Source organism: Sturnus vulgaris, chromosome 7, assembly GCF_052056855.1.
Source record: "Sturnus vulgaris isolate bStuVul1 chromosome 7, bStuVul1.hap1, whole genome shotgun sequence".
Classification (NCBI taxonomy): Eukaryota; Metazoa; Chordata; class Aves; order Passeriformes; family Sturnidae; genus Sturnus; species Sturnus vulgaris.
In genome coordinates, this window is record NC_142249.1 from 21,880,015 (window position 1) to 21,899,820 (window position 19,806).

The 19,806-nt window shown below is 36.1% G+C and overlaps 1 protein-coding gene across 4 annotated transcripts in view; it reads right to left on the reverse strand.

Annotated features, from left to right (window-relative positions):
• The window catches only part of UBR3 (ubiquitin protein ligase E3 component n-recognin 3), a 103,512-nt gene that overhangs the window by 2,597 nt on the left and 81,109 nt on the right, over positions 1-19,806 (reverse strand). For all 4 annotated transcript variants that reach the window (XM_088168050.1, XM_088168048.1, XM_088168047.1 and 1 more), the window contains 7 exons: positions 14,775-14,875; positions 8,093-8,217; positions 5,492-5,599; positions 4,871-4,981; positions 3,872-4,048; positions 2,056-2,265; positions 390-529 (listed from right to left, as the gene is read on the reverse strand). In XM_088168050.1, coding sequence (XP_088024176.1) covers positions 390-529; positions 2,056-2,265; positions 3,872-4,048; positions 4,871-4,981; positions 5,492-5,599; positions 8,093-8,217; positions 14,775-14,875 — 972 coding nt within the window. The remainder of the gene's footprint in view (positions 1-389; positions 530-2,055; positions 2,266-3,871; positions 4,049-4,870; positions 4,982-5,491; positions 5,600-8,092; positions 8,218-14,774; positions 14,876-19,806) is intronic.

Below are 19,806 nucleotides of genomic sequence, written 5' to 3' on the forward strand. Positions count from 1 at the left end.
CCCTTCCTTATACTGGCTAGCAGAATTCAGAAACCATCACTTGTTTTCTCAGTCATGTGCAGCTTGGAAGTTATGCTCCTTCCCTATACTGGAATCCAACTGCATTGTTTGATTAAAGGCCAAACAACAACACTGAGTGGTAAGAGTTTCCTAACATAACACTCAGAATTAATGGAAGCTGGGAATGGCAACATATACCCCCTCTGGGCCAAAAAAATCCTCAAAAACCAAAGACAATAAAATCAGTCCAAGTTGCAATAAATGGGGTTTTTCTATTTTTCTACACAAGGAAGGTAGAGATCTATTATTATCTGTTATTGCATGTTACAAGACAAAGTTGATCTACCAGAGGCACCAAGAATGAAACACAGCTGTAATGAAAACATTACCTAAGATCTCTGTCTTCTTCACCATGTGCATCGAGATAAACAGAGCCCCAAAGGCAGAAACGATGGCCTCGTATGATGATGATTACAGATGCATTAATCAAAAGGAATATTCCTGTCCCAGCTCCACAGTTTTGAGAATGCTGTAATGTTATGGGTGTAGAAAGGCAAGAGTGCAAAGATTCTGTTAATGTCTGTCAACCTCGTAACAGAAGAAATTTTAAAAATAATACTTTGCTTTGCTTCAAATAACATGCAGACATTATTTACTAACAAACAGTTTGCCAAAGGATAGCCTGCCCCAAGATTCTCCATCCAAAGTAGAATTCAGTGTCTTGTGCTGCCATAACAACACCTGCATATAAAAACGTTTCTCTTCTCAAAAAGGGAAGATATTTGTTACCATGTAAAAACTGAATTACAAAAAATAAGCAAATTTGAATTTGTTGTTGTATAGCAAACTGTATAGAATTACCAAATATTTTCCATAGATGGCAAAAACAGGAGAAAGTATTTAGAAAAACTTAGCATTACCTCTTGTACAACAGTCTATATTGTTAAACATTTGCTTTCTCTATCCATACTAACAGATCTAGTCCACAGCTCTACAAATATAGTAAATTATTTTTTTTAATTATTCTTGCTTTGATCACTATGTCATTCATCTCTATGACTAGCACAATCTATATTCGTAAATTCATTTTAGCAATTAAAAAATGCACCCTTCCTATATGGTTTGATTACAATTAGGAGCTATAATCTCATCAACTACAACAACAATTAATTAATTATATGGATTGTTAATTCCTTTTTTTATAACCTTCTGTTTCCATGAAGCTTGACACCTTAAATGTAACTATAAATACTACTGTAAATTTTGCCCACCGCTTTTTCTTTCATCATGAGAGAGAAAGGTGAGTTTGAAGAATTTTAAGACAGCCCAAAATCCCTCTGACATTTTATGCCCCATTTATAAATATCTCTCTAACAAATTCCCTTCACAGTTTTGTGAAGTCCATATAGTTCCAGTCTTCCCCTAACTGTTCAATGGAAGTAAAGAAAAAACCTATCAAAGCAAGCCTTTATCATATTCTGAAAAACAGTAACAGATGTCATCCAACTCAGGCTCCTGCAAGAACTTATATATATGCTGACTAGAAAGTTTTGCTACTGAGAAAGTCAAAGACTTTAAATCAGCACCTATGTAGTTACAGTCCGTAGATCTCTAGTAGATGGTTGAGTATCAGAAAATACTCAAATCAACCACACCACTGATTTTCTATGTACTTGGAAAGCATGGAAACAAAACAGAAGAAAATTAAAATATATGAACAACCAGGATGTAAACTAGTTTCAACTGGCTGTGAATCAAAACCACGTGTCAACATCACACACAGTGGCTTTGTAAGACTTTTACAAAAAGGAGAAATAGGTTGCTATGCAAGTAAATTGCCCTCCACCATCCAGTCTAGGTCTATCCCTCAGAAATAAGCACTAAACTCTATCACTGAGGGTTAGACTAGATGATCCTGCAAGGGTCCCCTTCCAAGCCAAACTAATCTGTGATTATATAAACACATTTTGAAAAGAAAACCATCTAAACTAAGCAATGGAGTTAACTATCAATGAGTGTGAGAATCGATTACAGAATTTGAATTAACTCTCTTACCAGTACACATTCACAGTAGCTCTGTTGTTTACAGCATAGTCCTTTCAAGCATACAAAAGTACCACAAACTAAGCAAACAGCAGGATCTTTAGGAACCTTGGTACAAACAGAACAAGTTTTTCTGTGGTAATACTGAAAAATGGTATTGTAATTCTCAGGCAATTGAAGGAGGCGTGGCAAGTCCCACTTAGGTTCCTGGATAAGCAAAGCCTGCAAATAAGGTGAGAATATATATCAGTTCTGTGTATTTTTTAAAGCATTTGTATTTTCTAAAAAAAGAGAATATCAAATAAGAGAAACGTGCAGTTTCAAAATATCTCATTTCTTTTGCATTTCACAAATTTAGAAGTCAAATGTCACCTTGTAATAGTCCCCTGCTCCTGGTTGATCACCCTCCCCAGCTGCAGTCATATTTCATCCTTTGTAACAAGTACAAAATGGGCACTAGCCTCTTCCCAAGGATGTTTTCTAAATGTGACATATTTTAAGTGCAAAAACCTCCACAGCTAAAATAAGAGGATTAAGAGTGATATGCAGGAAAGATTCTCACTCCCTGCACTAAGTTTGTTTGGCAATATTAATGTGTTACTCCCAAACCCTGGCACTGACTATGAAAGCTGTCTCCCATCTAAAATTTAGACTCAAACTTTCAAAACCAGAACTGAAGTTAGGCTCTGTAAATGATATTTGAAGACATCTGCCTGTTTTTCAAAACTGTATTGGACACAAGCCTTCAAGAAGTTACTAGACCTCACAATTTTTGATAAGACAGGCACTACATGTCTTAAAAACGGCTTTGAAAAGCCTAACTCTTCTCAATTGCTCTTACAAATACTGTCCAATTTTATGTTGGGGTTTTTCTGGTTGCTTGCTTGCTGGGGGAGGGCAGGAGGACGAGTGGATTTAAACAGTAATATGTTTTCCTTCAACATAGTAATTATTTTCTGGGTCTGTAATTGATGGGCATAGTGGTCAGATGGGATCTTTCTTTCAAGGTCCAAACTTTTTTTTAAGAGTGCATGACCTTGAAACCTCAATTGCAAAAAAGAAAAAAAAGAAAGAAATACTGCATTTGTACCTGGTTACTTTCCAATCATGGGAAGAATGTTATCAATTTCACTGCAATCTATAATGTCTAACAGATTAGCAGCAACTGTATTTTGAAATTAATCTGGGTATTCAAATTTTCACAGAACAATCGAGTTGCAGTGAGGAATGGCTTTCCCCTGACACCAGATTTAGGAGAGGGAGACTTGAATTGTTGAGATGCAGCTTTGTCATCAGAACAATGCACCTATTTTGAAACATTTCCATTTCACAACTGATTATTTCAGTTGCACTAACTCAAGTCTTGGTGTCATTTCTTTAACCTCCAGAGAAAATGTACAATCTTTCATCAGTAACTATTAAACAGATTTTAACCTTTTCATCTTTTTAAGTATTGCAACTGAAGATGCAATGTTTTACAGTAATTTAAAACAGGCAAGAAAAAGTTCTGATACGTAATTTCTTAAAGTTTCTATTACCTGCCCTTTATTGGCTACAGGTGCAGAAGATATGCACACAGTATTATCTAAGGATAGTGTTTCTATATTCTGTCTCTAGCAGTCATAAAAACCACACAGGTCTTCTTATTCCTGCTTTCAGCCAATTCAACCCACACCCACTTACTAATATTTCTCATTACAATTTCTCTCTCACAAGTTATAGTCTCAGATCCCCATCCAAAGCAACAGTATACATGCAAAAGATATCAAGCAATAAATAGCTGCTTCCATGTCATGCCTATTTGGGAAAATTTAATTTTGCTACATACCTTTACTTGATCTGGATGTCTATCTGCAAATGAAGCCAGTTCTGAGCACCACTGTGATATCATGTCAAATGCTGGCACTGGCCAATCAAGACAAGAGGCACTGGTGAACTGATGAGCTGACTGAAAAGATGGTAATAGACCCAGGCAGCTTGCAAGAACGGTGAATTCTTCATCTTCCTTTTTAGGCATGAAATCAGAGAAGTTTAGATTAATATCTACACTCTTAATTTTTAAGTAGTTTATTAAAATTTATATCTAGTTCAATAAAAGAGTATTCTAGTACTAAGATGCAAATAGTTATGCTTAGTGACACAGGAAGGTTCAATTTTACCAGATAACTTTAAATTGTACTCTTGAAACAAAAAAAAAAATTGTCAGAAAAAAATCCCCAAACCAACCAACCAAACTTAAAACCTCAACCCAAACCAAACCCCACAAACAAAACAGAACTGCGCCACAAAAACCACAAATCCAAAAAACAGAAATAAAACAAGAAAGCCCTCAACTCCACAATAATTTTTTTTCTGTTTAGCACCCCAAACGAGCTAACAGCTGTTTTTACAAAGGAGATGATGAGGCAAGGAAAAGAGGGAGCTAACCTACTGTAAAGTCTATTTAAATTAGTCATGGAACTTAAACATAATTATCTGCTGATGCAATGTCTCTGAAAATGAAGTATTAAGAAGCATTAAGAAAATCAGTACTGAATTCCATCCTGAGTGGAATTACACCATCTCTGCAAATACTGGCGAAGTTTTAAAAGTATGTTGGGATTTTACAAGGCAAGCACCTATGACCTAATTCAATAAGCATGACTTTGCTGAAGTTCAAGAATATAATACCATTTTTTTAAAAACTGCAACGCTATAATATATGATATTAAAAAAAAAAAATCTTAGGACAGAAAATGTGTACTATGAAAAAGACACCTTAAAGTTCTAATTTTTGATCGCTAGCTTTTCTATGGAAACGTTGGAGTGTGTCCCTCTCATTCTGTACCTGACAACTAGGCAAATCCCCTCCAAAGAGATGGTGCTGAAGAAGGCTTGTGATCCTGAGGAAAGGCAGGCAGAACTGCTGCAGATAGCACTCTGCAGAATCCAGATTTACCTACACAGGAGGAAACAATTACTAAATTCTGTCCCAGGTAAATTATCCAATTATCCCCCAAGTATGGAAACTCCAATATGAACCAAGTATTTTAAAAAGCATATTATATAAACAACTGCATCAAACATAAATTCCAAAGGCCAGCATTTCAGTAATAATCTGAAATACCTCTGTAGGTTTTCTTCCCCCTCGACAAATGGGTTTTCTACTTAATATTTACTTTTCCAAGTTTCTGAAAGGTCTTTCGTACTTATGATTAAAACCCATATATATGATTAAAACCTGTAATTATAAGAAGTATTTGTCAATAACTTTCTCAATGTGGCACTGACCACATCTGATATTATTAAAAGAAGGATGTGCACAGGCAAACTGTCCCAAAGAGAGATGCTTTGATCTAGAAAGAGCTGTAATGCAAGTCTTTAGCAAGATCAGAGAAAAATCATCATAACAAGGCAAAAACACTTCAAGGGGACATGCTGGATAAATTTTCCAGAAGTTTGCCAATACCACCGCTAATTCTTCAGTCTCTCCTTCTTCATATATCTTCCCCTTAGAGAGTTCACTAATCACATGACCCAGCAATACTTCCCAGGAGTTTTCTCCACTGGATATATTCTGCAAATGAGAAGAAAAGAAATCCAAAACACACTGGTTATAAAAAGGAGAAAATGTTTCTGTGATAGCAACAGCAATGAAGAATATTTCCTTTTGATCAACATGTGAATTTTGACCTACAAAGATACATAATGCTTAAAAAAATTAAAAACAAATATATAATTTTACAGAAAGGGACTGCATTTAGCTCAAGAGTGAAATGTGAATTGCTACTTAAATTACATATGCTCTAAACTGAGCGCTTTATGAAAGCACTTGTATAACATTTGCATTTCATATTTTCTCTGTGAGTATATAAATGCTTACTTTAAAACTAGAAAGAATCATTTCATGCATACATCTTGTTTCAACAAAATTTGAATCCTAATACAAGAATTTTTTTTAAAAAGGAATTTTCAAAAACATATCAACCTGAATGAATGACAAAACACTTCCTATGTATTAAAAGTTAAAATGAATCTATCAGAAAGTACAAAGTTGCATTTGGAATGAACAATGTCTACTATAGATGGAAAATATATTTAGTATAGAGAATAAATACCTACATAGCTTTGTACCATAGCAATTATATTTAAAGGCAACACAGAAAGCCTTAAGAAACAGAAGGCAGTATTCTCATAAATATTTTCTTCCAAGTCAGAATCAATTCTGCCCTGGAAAAAGATGACTGGACAGGAATTCTGAGTTCTGTTACTATATTATCAACACAACAAATAACAAGGGAGTGGAACATTACTGTGATTCCTTGAAGAAAACGAATACTTCACCACATAGTGATGTATATAATTCATCATTTGGTTTCTTTAGTGCATTTTGACATCAACTTTCATTCTCCATTTTAGACGGAGTCTTCACCTTTCATACTGGGACCACACACTTACTGTTCATGCTTACAGCCAAAGAATGCTTAATTCAGCAGCTAAGATAAACCTTTCTATGTTATTCCTGGACAGGAATTTACAGTGCGCTTTCCATGACACCATAACACACCTTGCAAAGATAGTGAGCGTGAATTTGGGTTTCAAAAGTACAATATCCACCTCTCAGCCCTGGTCAGAAATTAAACTCTTCATGCTGTTTGATCATTTGACATAGATATAGAGCAAAGTCTTCAGCCCATGTTTAATGTCTGGAATACCAAAATGTAATAGATTCACTTGGCATTGTCCACAGACAAAAGTTAAACAAGGTGTGATCTGTGTAGTCATCCCAGGATTAAAATGTCAATCTTACCAGCAGAGAAGAAAAAGCCAACCTGAACCATATGATTTTAACCACTGGGACTGAAAGAAACGTTGAAGAAAGAACTTGGATTTTTAAATTAAAAACCAGCTTCCCTCGTGACATGCATGGGGATGAGGGATAGGCTCAAGAAGAGAAGGGCAGCCAAAGGGCTGGGAGAGAGGAACATGGAGCTGTGTGATTACCACTGGCCAGTCCTGAGTGCTTTAAACTGCAAAATTAAAATTATGTATCACCTGAGAATCACTTAATTAAACAATGAAAAAAACCTGATCACTAGCAACAACCTCAAGCAAATGTCTTTGAATTTCTAAGAAAATGACACTACATTGAAAGAAGGGGTAGATAGGGACCTAACAAAATGAAGTCCTGTCCAGTGGCCCCAATGTAAAAAAAATTGTCATAGTAGCAGGCCAGCAGATAATTTGCCTTTAAGATCTTGGAATTCTGACTGACCAGTATGACAAATTTAAGTTACATGTTTCATTTTACATCTAAGGCCCAGCTGTTGTATAAAGGGGTAATACCCATTTTTTCTCCTGGTCCCAACATTTCTATCCTTTCCTTTTGGTCTGACATTGGCATTCTTTTGACCTTCTGGGAAAACCACTCTGTGGAGTAGAAAGCTAACAGAAGGATTAAATGAATGCTTGTGCTAGTGAAGAGAACTTTGTCTTTGGTGGCAACTGGCATTCAATCAGCTGAACTGAAATAGATGCATTGTCACTTTATTTGTAAATACTACCAAAAGTCAAGGAAACAATAGTGACAAATTTCCTTCTCTGTCTCTTCATCACACGAGCACTCTCGACCACAGAGTGAGAGAAATTTATATTGTTAGCCACAAATAGCACAAGCAAGTTGGAAAAGTCAAGAAGGCTTTTTCTCCAACAAGCCTGCCTGCTTTTCCTGTTGAGAAATGCATCAGATCAATGCCCATGGTTTATATAGGAAGGCTTCAATTTCACAGGAAGGAAAGCTGCATTTCTGATTACAATCACTGCAACAAAGTAGAGACAAAACTATAAGGATACAGACTCAAATGTGAAACTCAGTTTTTGAACTAGGTATTAACTGTAACATTTTAAAGTCTCATCATGTACAAAATCCTGTAGAAATTGCACACACAGAAATAAAATACTGGATTTAGAAGCAGAAGCAAATTATTACATGCAAAGCAGAAGTATCTGTTACATTCCCACCAGAAATACCTAGGCAAAATTTCATAAATGTTTTAATAAACTGACCAACCTTTTTGAGAGCTCCTGACTCTTTCCATGCCATTCTATCTTCAGCACTGCATTTAACAGAAAGTGCTGCCAAGGCTTGAGTATACAATAAATTGAACAGCACTTTTATAATGCAGGTGAAGTGTTCTGTAAAACAAAGAAAGTAATTTTTAAACAATTGATATTTTTAGCAAATACAATGATCATAGAGTCTCTATTTATGGAAATGATAATTCTGAAATGAAAATCAAATGCTATACAAAAAGAACAGCCCCTCAAAACATACAAAACAACTATAACTATATACACAATATGACTATATTTCCTGGCTTTCAGAAATGACTTGGCAGCCATAGTGAACAGAATAAGTACTGGGCAAGTAATTTTCCACTGCTCCTTATGTTCATCTTAATCCTGATTAACAGTGACTTCATCCTAGGGACCTGGTGATAATACAAAATTATATTTTGTCCAAAGGTGACATCAAGTTAAGCTACTGATTACTGTAGATGTAAGTAAATGCATATCTGACCATCTCTTATGGCTCCCATCAGGGGTGACACTCATACAAATATTGGACGAATTGATTTCTTTTAAAAATCACCACAAGAACATCTAGCATATGAGTTTCTAACCCTTCACTTCCAGATATGGATCCAGCCATAAAAGACTTACTGCAAAACACTCTTGAGTGAGTACCTATTTACTGGACCTCACGTGCATGCACAAGAAAGACAAAAGGCAGACTGGCATTTACTGTATTTTCAAAGATCTTCGTGATTTTTTTTAATATTTAAAGGACTATTATTTCATACAGCTAGGCTGCAGGAGAAAGGTTTTGAAATTTTTTTTGGGAAGCTAGCAACAGAAGCAAAAGAAGACTTCCTAAAATGGAGACAGAAAAAAAAAAAAGATCATTCACTGAAATGAAGATATTGAAGCAGTCCTTTTTTATCTTTTTACTTTAGGTTCTATTTACAGTCCCAAATTATCTAGTTTGTTTTTAAATCTAGGCAGATCAAAGAAGTTTCTATCATCACTTACACCACTCCTTCAGCATAAATGTAGACAAAAATGAGGGGTTTAAGAAGTCCTCTCAGGCTTTGAAGTCAAGAAAAACAATTTTATTTACATAAGCATCTCACAAAAACTGGGTTAAATTCATTCTTTCTTCCCAAAGGATTTAAATGAGCTTCATATGTGAAAATGAGGAGGCCAGGAAAACAAAACACCTTGCTTCTCCTTTCCTGCATCTAATATCAAAACCCACTACTAGATTTTAAAATATACACAGCTAAGACTTGAGTACATAATTAAATTTGTGAAATAACAATTGTCTATGTGACAAGTGTTTACAAATCAATGCAGATAAGGATCTTGAAACTTTTTAATGACACTGAGTATAAGCTTATGTGAGTATAAACTATAAGCACCATTTAAGCATCTAAAAGATCATTTGTTATTACACAATTAAAAATTGACTTTTCTGTATTATCTTCCTATGGAGCTTGTGTTAAACATGACAACGAATGGTCCTGTCCTTCATCCCCCCATTCTGGAGCAGGCAGCATTATAATGATACTTCCTCTTCACATTTCTCCAAAAGGAGCATTCACCAATCCCACTAGATCTTGAGGCCATATTTTTTATCTCTGCTGAAACCTCAATTTTCTTAGTAATCCTACCCCTGAGGAATAACAGCAGGGAAGCTTTCAGGAAATTTTCTGGGACTGAAATCTACAAGATGAAACCACCCACATTCAGAGAAGTGTAAAAATTGCCTCTTTGGCCCGAGTTAAGAGTTTGTAATCATAGCTAGAAGTGAACTGAGGTACTGAGGTCTAACCCCTGAATGGCAGATACAAGCAACAGAAATCAATTTCACACGGAGAAAGCAGGAACAAACGCACTGCATGTAGAACAGCAAAGGGAGACTGCAGTCAACAGGCACCAGCCTGCCACAGCCTGCTCCTTCTTGTAGCTCTGCTCAGGTGACTGCAGTGCTCAACACTGGGTGTCTTTGCATATTTAAAAATTCTGATTTTTGATAAGAGAATTACTCTTTGTCTCCATTCTCCCCCCTAATACTAATTGTTCAGTTCACCTGAAATATGTCTAGCCCATATTATGTTTCAGTTAAATGAATGCTCTTGTATTTACTTACATGTATGTGACTCACAAATTACTATGAATTACATTTTTGGAGAATCCAGAATTAGACAAAAGCTGCACACTCCTACATCTGGGTCACCCTTAAGAAGTCCTGAATTCTGCACAAATTTCATCTTTTTATCTTTGTTTTTTCCTCCCCTTAGGAAGATATCTTGGAGGCCGCATGTTGTGTAATAAGCACCGAGGCTTTTTTATAGCCATAGAAACATCCCATACTAAAACATCAGCCACTGCAGCAATTATCACTTCATTACTATGTTAAATGTAATCTCTTAAAACACCAAATATTTGACAGCTGTAGGTACCGGTAATGCTAGAGCTGTTACATTCTTATCTACTGCAAAGAGCAACTCCTGCAGTGTGGTTGTAGGGGCTCTGTGCTGTTTTCCTGCTGCCCACCGGGGCAAGCTGTGCTTTTGCTACATCATCTTTTCAATTTAATAATTCTAAAGTCTGCACGTATGTGAAGTAAACCACTGAGCAAAGTTCTGCCCTAAAATGCATTTAGGACTCCTGTCCCTAATCTGACAGTCTGAAAGTATTATCACTATGACTAGGTTTCAATCTAATCAACACAGGCTAACCCAGAACTTCTGTATTTATTTTGGAATAATATTGAGAAATGCTATTATGTTCCTATTTTAAAAACGTTTTGGAACCAAATAATTTCAAAGCATCTCATCCCATTATATGCATCAACCAACACCCTTAAAAATTAAGGTTAAACAGGGAACACTTCGAGAACTCTAATTTTAACTTTAGTGCAAGAAATGTGCAGATAAATAAGCACATTACCAACAATATACATCTTTTAATTTCAATATCAAATTACATTATATACTCTGGCACACAGTGATGACAGAAGGAATCCACAAAGAGAACCAGATGCCAAATTAATGACATAGGGCCTGTTTTACTAAGTTTAGAAGGAAATCTTTGTATAAATAACCTTTGAAAAATATTCTTATTGATCTAAAGCTTGATACCTTCTTGGAAAACAACTTCAGAACAAAGGGAGACGACAGCATTGAACTTCAGATAATCCATGAAAGGTATATTAAAGTTCCAAGATACAGATAAATATTTGAGCTTCCACTTTGAAACTGAATACTATTCACGTCGATTACATCCATACTATATTTAGTCAAGATCCTTATCCAATCATTAAAAAAAAAATTGTTCATCTGAGAGCTGCTTGCTGCACTTTTGTTGCATGTCATTTAAACTTTATAAAAAAAGAATCTGTCAGAACATCCAGGTCAGCCCCTTCAGCAGGTGAGCCTAACCAGCATTACAGGAAAAAGTGTTGAATTTAGGATTTACATGCCAGAGAAGAAAACCTTTCTGGGAGTCCAGAGAGGCTGGTCTCAACTCCCAAAAGGAGCTTTCAGGCTGGAACACATCCAGCACTCCTAAATGGCAGCTGTCTCACAGCAGCCCTGCAGCCCAGGCTCAGCACTGCCAGGCTGGGGAACAAGAGCTGCTGGCAGGCACCTGGCACCACTGCTGGCCCACGGACCAGCACTCCTTTGCACCCACCAGCCTTGGGCTCACTCTGGTTCACACAGACCCTGGTTTTTAAACACTCTGTATCAGTGTGCTACTTTTTATACTCAATGCAATGCAGAAACTGAAATCACTAGAAGCTACACTGCAGTTCTGGAAATTTGTACACAGGGTCCAAAGTCAGGTGGTGGGAAAATAAAACTTTTTACATTGACAGTAACAATTAAACGACTCAAAAACTGTGTTGCAGAAAGGACTGGTGTGGGGGGGGGTGTTGAATTCAATTTACAAAGACAGATTTAGGTTTTGATAACCATCAAGCTGCTCTCTCCATTTCTGTACACACATCATCACTTGCTATTTTTGCAAGAAAGGAGCTGGAAGCAAAATCTTTGTTTTGTATGGAGTCCCAATTCACAACACCATGAACTCTCCATCCTCTGCACAAGAACTGCCACAGAATTGAACTAGAAACTCCTACGTGGATTATTATGCATTTAGCCCTGTACAATTTCAAAAATTTCAAACAAAATGCTAAACATTTGAAGCCTATAAAAGTTCTCCCCATGCATTAGTGTGAAACTCAGAAGAAAAGAAAGTTTCACAAATGGTTTTAGTATCTTAAACATGTTTATTTTGCTGGCTGCACTATACAGAAGTACAAGTATCACTCATTCCCTTCTCTACAAATTGGTTAATGCTTGTAAATGCTCTGACCTCCACCACTAAGTTTTTTCTGTAGCAGTCTTCTTTCTTTCTGATAGGTTCAGATCAATTTTCTCTTCTGAATGAAGAGGCTGAGCAGTAATGACATTTTTATTGCTTTAATCTATGTCAGATTGAAAAAGATACCAACACCCATCCAACAGTTAATAGGGTAGTTAATGCAATTCCCAGTCTGAATTTAAAATTAACAGTTAATAGGAAAGTTAATACAATTGCCATCTGAAGGGCAAGAGATGAGATTTTGAGTTCTCCTTACAGAGCACTCTCTATTTTTAAAAAAACATGGTGTAAATAAAAAGGATTTTAAGTACAAACTTGCAAAAAGATATCATATTTGATGAAGGACACAATGCAACTTACTTAAGTCTATTGTTAAAGGAATGCACTGGAAATATCTGTCAGCACACACAGGCATCAGCCCCCTGAGTGTACCCCAGTGTAGAGCCAAGGCCACAGCTCCCACACCCCATGACAATGGCAAAGCAGCACAGACAATTCAGGAAGCAATGGGGTCAAACAGAAATTTTGTTCATCCCTATTGCTGACCTTGTGCTTACCATGAGACATTTCACAAGCCATTTTACCTTAATTATACCTCAGTCCTCTACAAAGAATTAATAATACTGAATTTTACTCTGTGACCTACACACCCATTGCAGAAATTCTAAAAAAATTGTTATGACTTATTTTTGTGAACACCACTCTACACCTCCAAACAAAGAATTATGAAAGACTTTCTTTTCATTCTGCCTAAACATTTCGATGAAACAAAAATTAGGAAGATAAATGGCAATTTATTTCCAATTTAATGCTTCATAGATTTGAAGTAGATACATTTATTTTCTTTCTACCACTTGCCATTTCCCTCTCAATTGCAACATACAACCTAAGAGCAAAGACAAAACATGCTGCTGATATGAGCCATTTCACAGGATTCTCCATAGAATGCCTTACTATTAATTGAATGCTGTCTTTTCTAGGATAAAATATACTTTGTTAAATGGTGGTATTCAATTCTTGCATATTGACTACAAAGACACCACTGGTTTGTACTTTATCTTCAACACTTCCTTCCCTGAATTTCAGATGTTAGTCTCATTAAACTTTTATTTACTGTCTTTATACTAGTTTGATTTGAGTCCTTCCAACAGAGTTAATTTAAGTTAAACTGTAGTCTAAATAAATAAAGTACATTTTCGACAATAGTCTTACTATGCAAAATATTTTTATTATTTTAATATTTTCATATTCTAATGATCTTTTGGATATACTTAACCATAAACAGGTACTTAACAATTGGACTTGAGGATACTAAAAGACTTTTCCTACCTAAATGATTCTATGATTTTAAGCATATTGAATTGAAAAAACAAACCCACCATGTTAACTGATACTCAGAGTCACTTTAGCTGAATTTAAACATTCAGTACCAAGGACTGAACACCTCTTAAGGGGAAGCAGTTTCTACAAAAGTGTAAGCATCAAGAGCAGAACAGTTCCTGAATTTACCTATTCAAAAACTCAGCAGATATCAAAACTGCCACACAGATCTCACAGGAGACATTCAGTTCATTGTCAGTGAAACAGTAAAGTGATACTGGCTTTATTAGTCCTCATTTTCAAATAAAGGTACAATTACAAATAATCAAGCCAGAGATCAGAGGGTCTGAACACCAATTCTGGAACATACATTACCTATTAGCAAGAGGAACCAGGTTCAGCTGTTCCTTTTTACACAGAAAAATAAATTCAGATTTTAAGACAGTTTTGACTTTAGTACTGAAAAATTTACTTTTTAAATATCTATTTAATATTTATTCATAATTATACTGTATGCTGTCTCTATTGAAATTGCTGCATTACAGAAATTATTATCTTCATATATGAACTCTTACATAAAACTGCTGCAATTTAAACTCTGAAATTCAAATTAAAGTACAATCTTTCAAATATTTCACCCTTAGGCATTTAGTTCAACTTGAAGTATTGAGCTGTCTCCCTAAGCAAAAGATGAAGGTCAAACAAAGGACACTTTTCTTTTAGTAGAAATACTTTAAGGTTTCTGCTCAGCTCTTGTATCTTTAATGAATAGCTGACTGATAAGGTAAAAAGACAGGGAACACAGATAAACCTGTCAACTCAGAACAAAAACTTCTGTTCAATGCCACTTTTTGTAGATAAGGCAAGAAACATTATTTTAGAATACACAGTAGATCAGCTATGATTTACCATCCTGCAAACCATCATGAAAGCAGCTTCATTTACATACTCATTTAAATATACATATTTTTGTAACATACCTCTGTGCAATGGTTGAGGCATGGTTAAAATCTGGATAAGCAAAAGGGATGAGACATCTCTGTAAAGCACAGGAACTTCTGGCAGTTCTTCACTTACCAGCCTGGAAATAAAACCAAAAGAAAATCACTTCTGATACTATAAACCCACTTTCATATTTTATTTTGTATTTATTTTAAATATTATTACATTTGATATCAAATTTACAGAAGCCTAATACCTGACAATTTGGTAACTGATCTTAATTTTAAAACTGCTCTCAATTCAAAAATGTAATGTTACTCGTGTAATAACTTGTGAGGAAATTACCATTTGGGTACCTGATTCTGCTGAAATGTTTTAAAATATTCAAAACTGCCTGAACTCATTATGTCTATATAGAGAGTCAAGGAATATTCAAACAGTTGAATTGGTTTCCAAAGCATGGCATTTCACATGTATACATGTAACTAGACTAACAATAACAAATCTTCAAAATACATGTAATGTTACAGGGAATGCTCCTATTGGAAAACAGTTTCAAAAAGCTCTTGCTTTCCTTCACATAAAGAAATGAAGGCTCAAGCATCCATGGCAGGTGGGATTATGCACTCTTAAACACAGTCTTTATTAAACTCCCTGCATGTCTAGGAGGACAGCAAACAAGCATAGAGAGTGCAAACTTTTCAACTATCCAGACTTACTGATGTAACATCATCTTGCTTTCCCACACTAAAAAGCAGAAAATGCTTGCAGATAGGAGGTAGTTTCTAGATTTGTGTAGAAATATTCAACGAAATTTCAACCAACAGTATTCTTCAGGTTCAACAGCTGAGTCAAATGGAGAAAAATTCAAATGGAGAAAAATCATTCTTCCCTCTTTTAACTGATACAGGGCATGATGGAGATCTCAAGCAGGAGCAACCTGAGATAAGATTTGGTACACACCCTCCCCTGTGAGCCTTCCCCTTCTGCAGCACACGCAGCTGCAAAGAGCTGTGTGGGCTCTTACTGCCCTAGGCAAGCAGTGCTGCTGCTGACCTGAGCTGCAGGAGCCCCACTGACAACTCCTGGCTTCACTGACCCTCCATCTCCAGAGTCCTCCAGCAATGGCTACCAGTGCTGCAAATGAACAAAGTGAGCTCTTGCACAGCACGTACTGCAGGGGGCTGCTCACACCTGGTGCTATGTGCATGCATGCATGGGATCTTTAGTGTCCTCTAACAGCTTTGGAGATTCCACCAGTTTATCATCTCTGAGGCCCATAAACATGATCCTGCTTTTGGAAGAAGACTACTCAGTTACTGATTTCCTGAAAACTTAGACATCTCTCCACAGAAGGTGCTGCCAGGAATCATCTGTGATATGAATTTTAACACATGGAAGCAGTCATACAAGAGATTAAAGGATTATGATTAAAGTCATAAGGATTAAAAAAAACACTTATGGTCACATGGCTGACTGGTCTTGTAAAATGAAGTGACAGAAAACATGGTCTAACTGGTCCTTTTGAATTAATGAACCTAGACAGCTACAGAATAAACACCATCTATAACCCTTTTGCTATAATCAATCATTTAATAAAATCATTGTTTCAAAGCACTGTAATATACATAAATATATATACATATATGTGAACCTCCTAAACAAAACCCAAATATTCTAAAAATCAGTATGTTGAATTCTAAAGAAGACAAAGGGGGCAAAAACTTTTATCACACTGCCAAGCTTCATTTTCAAAATGATACAGGTCACGAAGATACTCATCTCACTATGTCTCTCTAATTCTACTTTTACCTACAGCTAGTTCTACTTTATGACCTACGACACTGAATTAAAAATAACCCTCCTTGTGTAATGACTTTAAAACCACAGACATCCCTTAAATTACTTCTCATCTTTAATTCTTAAATGATATATAAGCTTAATAATGATATAAACTTATCTGACTCCCTCTGGTCACATTTAGCTGAACACTTCTTTCCGACAGAGGTATCAATATTGTTTAATGGTCATGTAACAATCAGGTCAAATACCAGTTCTGTCAAAATTATTTAATATATATATATATATATATATATATATATATATATATATACAGAATACCACAATTGACTGGCAACATAACACGTAAATGAACTCATTTGCACATGCAGGACCAACTGAATTACTTTTCTAATTTATTCAGTTCATAAGAACTGAGAAGCAAAGCTACATTCAATGTCAGGGGTTTAGATATGCTACTTTTGCTTACATCAAGTACTGCAGCACATGAAGCACTTAAAAACTGCTCTGTCATTTGTTAAGTGTCTCAGAAACTTATTCATTATGACAATGAAACTGGAATTTCAAAATGTGTTTAGAAATGTGTTTTATGGAAATTGTCCATTCTGTTAATCCCCAATGCATATATGAAAGCTCGATAAATCTGACTACAAAAACTTGTGCCACAGAAGCACTTAATAAAAAGAAAGCAAGTACAACAGCAAATAGGACCAAAGTAATACAAAATGATTCAGATGTGTAACAGTTTTGTGCTGAATCAATTTTTAAAGGGAGTTAGTGGTGAAAATAAACTATGCAATGCAAAATGAACACGTCCTAAAATGAAAAATGCAAAGCTCAGCTTTCTCTATGGAAATGACCTCTCCTCCAGCCCAAGGTAATTGGGCTGCACCTCTCTCTGTACCAAAACCAGGGCTACCTATCACATGACAGCTGAGAAACTCTGCCTCTGTATTCTGCATCCTCCTCCTGAGAGCTGTTATGCAGGAGTCATTTTTTGGGAATGGATACAGAGAAATGGGAAATTCTGTTGTACTCTGAAACCAGCAGCATGGTTCCTTATATTTATGTTCCTCATCCCATCTTCTCTCAACGAGAGACACTTAAAAGTTTTTGGTTGATGCTAACTCCAATTAATTATAAAGGTAGAAATTCAGTAAGTAAGGCAAAATTCTGAGCCTCACACCTCTTTGAACTGTCGGACACAGAAAATCTGAGACATGGGATATAGGTACACCTAAACTAAAGCCTCATCCACTAGGGTAAACTTATGCTTTCTTCACAATTTGCAGGATAAGAAGCAAAGCTCACAAATCTCGGGTGGCAGAAAGGTCAAACTAATACATAGCTTCTGATATTCACTGCAAGAAAGCAGAATTCTACTATTTATTCTGGCTGCACCTTAGGGTATAATCACAATTCCGTACTTGCTCTTCATTGTGTCACAGCATACTGTACAGCAGGTCAGTTTCTCATCATACATTCACTGACAGTACTAACATTGGGCATCTCCTGTTCTCTTTTACCACTGTGCCCCCAGCAGTCCCTTGTGACCCGTTCCCAAACTCATTCAACTGAACCTTTGTAAAACATGGATTTGTTGCTTGAGTTAGTTCATGCAGCCTGTCCAAGTTACATCAGCACAGCCAAAGATGATGGTGAGCTGTAGTGCAGGGGAAGGAAGGAACAGCCAAGAGCAAATACTCCAAGGCTGGCACGACTGTCAAAACCTATGTACTGTAACACATGTCCTGAGAGACAGCTGCTTCAGGCAGGATTTCTGTTGTATGGAATAGATCACATAAATCCTGTTGCAGCATGTATATGTATAGACCACCTCTTGCATAAACCTTAGCCCTGCTATCCCACCATCCTACTCTCTCTGTCTCAGAGTATCTTCATAAAAACTGTGGGTTTTTTTTTCCCCATTTCACAACAGTTTCTGTGATGGAGATGTGACTGAAGAGGTTCCTATGCACAGCTGCTCAGTCCCGTCCCTGAGCTGCAGTTTGCTGCCCCAGTATGACACCATCAACATCTGAAGTGATTTAGCTTAGAATGAAACATCAGCAAAACACTGGAGTAAAAATAACCCAGCACTTCGGTTTTATCATGCAGTTCCACCCTCCAAGTGCTTCTACTGCAAAGATCCTTAATGTTTTACCAATCCATTCTTTGCTGACATATTCTATCTGTCAAAATAAACACAAAAATTTCAGCTTTCGTGGAGATTTAAATTTTTTAAATCATGTATATCCTTTCATTTCATGTCTGTTGTTCCTGAAACTATTTGGATTAGTCCATTAAATTCACATCTTGGTTTAGTAATTGTTGCCTCCAGCTGCTCCTTGCATGCCCCCTGCCAGAAGCTATTATTCCCCCTTTGCACCACAATAATTGTTTATTTGATCACTATTGAAACCAGATCTGTCCCTAGAAGAACAATTTGCTTAAGTACAGCCTGTGGGACTAAGCATACATTGAATTTTGCAACATAAACTGCACAGGAGAAATAATCTACTAAACCATTCACAGTTCACCAGACTTAGCTTCTTTTACCCCCTCATCTTCCCCAAACAGCTCACATTATTTACACCCTTTTTGGTAAGCTATCTTCTTGCTCAAGATTTCCTTATTTCTACTTTACCTTGCTGCAGCTGCTATCTTCCCTTTCAGTGGCCATTTTCAGCTACAAGAAGATCCAAACACAACTGTAGCAGACACTGGACTAAACCGGTGGTTTTGGGAAATACAGTGAAGAAATTCTGTGAGACTCTGTACAATTTACTTTGATCAGTTCTCCCAGACACAGGAAATCTAAGGCATTGGTTTGAAAGCTAAGTTTCAGAAAACTAGGATAAAAATCGTAGGTTCAACATCTGGGTAGTTCTATTTGTAAATATTTATGTACATTTAAAGAAAATAGCTATAATTAAATGAAGGTGAAAAGATAATGAAATGGCACTTGCATTCCATGGATTTTTGCATGTGTGTAAGTTTTTTTTCATTCCATTTTGAAAATTATCCTTTTAAATAAATGAAGATTAAACTAGCTTCTCTGGAAAACTGTTTTCAACTCAAATAATAATTTAGAGTGAAAATTAAATAGAGGAAGATGGCATATTGGTTTGAAGTTATTTTGCTTCTGTGACTTCCCTAAAGTTAAATTGTTTGGAATCACAGTAATACAGTCAGAAAATATAGAACTTTTTCTCTCACTGACGTTTTTTTCCTACAAGTCTTTGCTTGAAGTCTAATGTGCAAGTCAGG